The sequence below is a fragment of the Rhincodon typus genome, chromosome 45 (genome assembly GCF_021869965.1).
Source record: "Rhincodon typus isolate 14 chromosome 45, sRhiTyp1.1, whole genome shotgun sequence".
NCBI lineage: Eukaryota > Metazoa > Chordata > Chondrichthyes > Orectolobiformes > Rhincodontidae > Rhincodon > Rhincodon typus.
Window position 1 is genome coordinate 397,222 of NC_063376.1, and position 4,221 is coordinate 401,442.

General features: G+C 46.2%; 1 protein-coding gene across 1 annotated transcript in view; it reads right to left on the bottom strand.

The window, feature by feature from the left end:
* Positions 1-441: 441 nt before the first annotated feature.
* Positions 442-4,221, bottom strand: part of spag7 (sperm associated antigen 7) — a 6,307-nt gene continuing 2,527 nt past the window's right edge. Inside the window, exons 5-6 of the mRNA XM_020523887.2 lie at positions 3,693-3,849; positions 442-1,426 (exon numbers count right to left, since the gene is read on the bottom strand). Of these exons, the coding sequence (XP_020379476.1) occupies positions 1,311-1,426; positions 3,693-3,849 (273 nt within the window). The 3' untranslated portion in view covers positions 442-1,310. The remainder of the gene's footprint in view (positions 1,427-3,692; positions 3,850-4,221) is intronic.

Consider the following 4,221-nt stretch of genomic DNA (forward strand, 5'->3'; position numbering starts at 1 on the left):
TCCCTCCACCACCGACGCTCAGTAGCAGCAGTGTGTACCATCCACAAGATGCACTGCAGAAATTCACCAAAGATCCTCAGATAGCACCTTCCAAACTCAACCATTTCCATCCAGAAGGACAAGGACAGGGAAGTGGTGTTCCTATGTATCTGCTACAAGTTCCCCTCTGAGCCACTCACCATCCTGACTTGGAAATATATTGCCGTTGCTTCACTGTCACTGGGTCAGAATCCCTGGAATTCTCTCCCTAAGGGACACTGTGGGTCAACCCACAGCACATGGACTGCAGCGGTTCAAGAAGGCAGTTCACCCCCACCTTCTCAAGGGGCAATTGGGGACAGGCTGGAGGGGGACCAGCCAGTGGCAGTGACATCCCAAGAATTAAAAAGTGCCCAACACGTAAGAAACCAGCCCAGGAGAAAAGCAGCTTCTAAACCTGACAATGTTAGAAATTATGGTTTATTTGCGAAAAGATAAAATGATTTCAGTAACTAACTGATACCAAGCATCTCAATGGATGATAATTTACATTCAAACACAGCAGATAAAAGGTAAAACTCCATTCAAAACGGTTACAAGTTAGATTCTCAAGGCAATGAAAGAGATGGTACCTGGCTTGGGCATGAGCAGTCCTCTCGCTGTCAACACAGCTCATTAACATCATCACACAAGCTGGGGGGGGGGGTGGGATTGAGCGGTAGACAAACAGAAGGAGAGGAAGGGGCAGCATTGAGTCCCAGAGGGGACGCTGTATAGTTTGGAGCTTTGGGATAGCGGGTGCAAAATGCTCAGAGTTTTTGTTGATTTAACAACACCCAGAGGCAGCAATTTCAGTGGTTGATGAGTTTAAGCAATGGAGGCATCCACATCAGGACGCTGCTTTCCTTAAACCTCAAAGAATTTCACAACTCAGAAGTGACAATTAAAATCTTTGTCTGCTGCCCCCACCCCCCCACTGCCGCAGCAGCACTGACCATAAGCAAGGGTTCACTTAGTTAATGGCAGGCTTGGGGAGCGAGGTGAGGATAAACAAGGAAAAGAACAGCCAGGTGAACATGGCAGAGATGAAACTTCCCTTATTGCAGTTCACAGAAACCTGGTCTAGGCACCAAGCCCAAGGTTTCTGGGTTTAGATACATGTCCCCATAACTCCATCCTGCTCCCCTCCCCTCCCATTGTCCCAGACTGCAGTCTCAGCCCCAAATCCCAAGGATCAAAGCACGGTTCTAACAGCAGCGAGCAGGGAGGTTCCCACCCTGACAGGAGTCTCGGCTCCCAAAGGAGATTCACACCTGAGCTTCAATCCCCAGCTACTGTCCACTTGATCCACCTGTTCCTTCATCCGACAGTTTCAGCTTCTTCTTGGCCCTGATCTCGTTCATTGCTTCTTCAATCGAGCGGGTGTCCCTCTTGTTGGTTGTGGGCACTAAGGGTGGGAACAGAGGCAGGGCTAAATGAAGGAGACACACAGACGGAAAACAGATACAGTCACACATAGGGCCGCATGCACAGCTGTGAAACATTGCTCAGTAAGCTGCTGATATATAACTACATGTAGCTGCTCACCATCACACTGCAAGCAGCATTCTGTCTCAAAGCATGTGAGCCCTGCAGGCATTACCATCACTGTCTATGTTGGCAATTTCAGTACATGCTCACACTTCCAAAGGCAACATTTAGCAACTTTGCTTTTCCACTGTACTACAGACAGGAATTTTATTAGACAAAAATGGATACTGGGTCATTCGAAGGGGTATTAGGACAGGCCAAAGAAGTCTTCTTTAACAAACATCTTAAAGCATGCAACACAGCAAAGCAGAGAGGTTTAAGACTTAAGACCCAGAAAGCTAACGGCACAATAGACGCTCTCAGAATTCAGGGATTGTCCAGGGAGGATGGAATTGGAGCATTCGGGGATGTTCGGGGATGTTCGGGGATGTTCGGGGATGTTCGGGGATGTTCGGGGATGTTCGGGGATGTTCGGGGATGTTCAGGGAGGGTGGAATTGGAGGACTGCAGAAAGGGTGTAGGAGATTACAGATGTCAATAAATGTGAGTTACAGACTGGAATCTAATCGAGGGTTTCCGGTGATTTATATACAGAATAGCAGGCACCCGGGAGGGAATTACAAGCTGGAATCTGGTCGAACGGTTTGGGAAAGTTCATATATGAGCTTATGTATGATATATGTATCTCCAACTAAGATGTAATCCTGCTTCTTCGCTGAATATATGAAGGGGATACAGTTAACCAGTAAAGTTAAAGATAGCATCAAAACAAAAACCACACACAGTGGCAAAGATTAGTGGTCAGCCAGGGGGTTAGGAAAATTTTAAAAATAAAAAGGTGAGAAAAAAATAATAAAAAGGTAGAGAAATTAAGCTTTTAGGATAAACTAGCAAGCAATATCAAAGCAGTAAGAGCTTCTTTACATATGTATGAAAGAAAAGAAAAACCAAAGTAAACAAAAGCCCCTTAGAGAAGGATGCTGGGGAAATAATAACGGGGATCCAGGAAATGGCAGGGGAGCTGAACAAATATACTGCATCAGTCTTCACAATACTAACAGTATTCCAAAATATCTAAATATTCAAGGGGGTGAAAAGGAAGTGAGGAAATAAACACAATAACTTTCAGAGAGGAAGTGCTCAGGAAATTAATGGAGCTAAAGATTGTCACATCGCTTGGGCCTAATGAGATACATCCTGGGACATTAAAGGAAGTAGCTACAGAGATCAAATACAGTTGTAGTAATCTCCTAATAATCCTTAGATTTTGAAAAAATCCCAGAGGATTGTGAAAGTGCCAATGTTCTACCTTTATTTATTTAAAGGGGAGAGACACGAAAACAGATAACTATAGGCAAGTTAGCTTAGCATCTGTCATGGGGAACATTTTGAGTTTATGGTAGAGGATCGAACAGCAGAGCACTGAGAAATACGTCATATGATTAAGTAGAAATAGCATGGCTTCAGGAAGGGGAAGCCATGCCTGACAAATTTACTAGAATTCTTTCAGGAGGTAACAAGCAGGATAAATAAAGGGGAAACAGTAATATAACTTATGTAATATATTTAGACTTTCAAAAGGCAATCAGTAAGATGCTGTACATTAGGCTACTTAATAAGATAAGAGCACATACAGAGAGTATTGGTTAACTAACAGAAAACAGAGCTGGGATAAGCATGGTAACGTGTAACCAGTGTGACAGGGACCAGGCTGGGGCTGCACATGTTTACAATATACACACCTGAGAATCACTGGCCCAAAACTCTCCAAAGTGGAGGAGCAGCATCCGGCATGTCAGCAAACACCTTGAGACTTGCCATCAGGAGAAAGCGGAAACCAAGCGAAAGCAGCGCAAGGAGCATGCTGCCACACCAACGCCCCACACTACCCCAAGGCTACCTTCTGCCGCATTGGTCTGTACAGCCACCTACGGACTCACCCTGAGTGTGAACAAGAGTCTGCGAGGGGATCGCCGATGATGGCGATGAGATTAATGACTTGGTTGAGGGAAGTGAGTGGATTTATCTCCGGGTTTGTGTGGGATATAGGGATGGGGTAGGGAGAAAGAGAGTGTGGGGATTGTATTTGGCAGGGGGAGGGGGAGGGGGAGGGATTGCGTGTGTGGGTGTAAGCCATTCCCTGCCAACAGATGAACAATCCTCAGAGAGGAAGCCACACATACCACACCCATATGCCTTGTTTGCTTGAAGAGTGTGTGCTCCCTCCTTAGCTGCTACAGTGCCAATTAAATGGCTGTATTTCTCCTTGTAGTTGCTGTTGGGGCAGGTCTCCTTCGAAGGCCGAGTTTTGGCTTCCTCCAATTCTTTCTGAGCCAACTCCTGTGAGGAGGGACAAAACAAGACAGAATCATCCCTCAGTTCCGAGCAGGGACTACCCTCCATCAGCAAAACCTATGAGCAACTTAGCACAAGGCAAGTCAGATTAGAGAGATAAATGTGGGAGAGGTGAAGTGGGCTCTGGGCTATTAGGCCAGTCTTTACCTGAACAGCACTGAGGTTAATGTTCTGGCAGCACAGTGGTTAGCACTGTTGCCTCATGGTGCCAGGGACCCAGGTTCGATTCTGCCCTCGGGTGACTGTCTGTGTGGATTTCCTCCGGGTGGTCTGGTTTCCTCCAGTCCAAAGATGTGCAGGTTAGGGTGGATTGGCTGTGCTAAATTGTCCCATAGTGCCCAGGGATGTGCAGGTTAG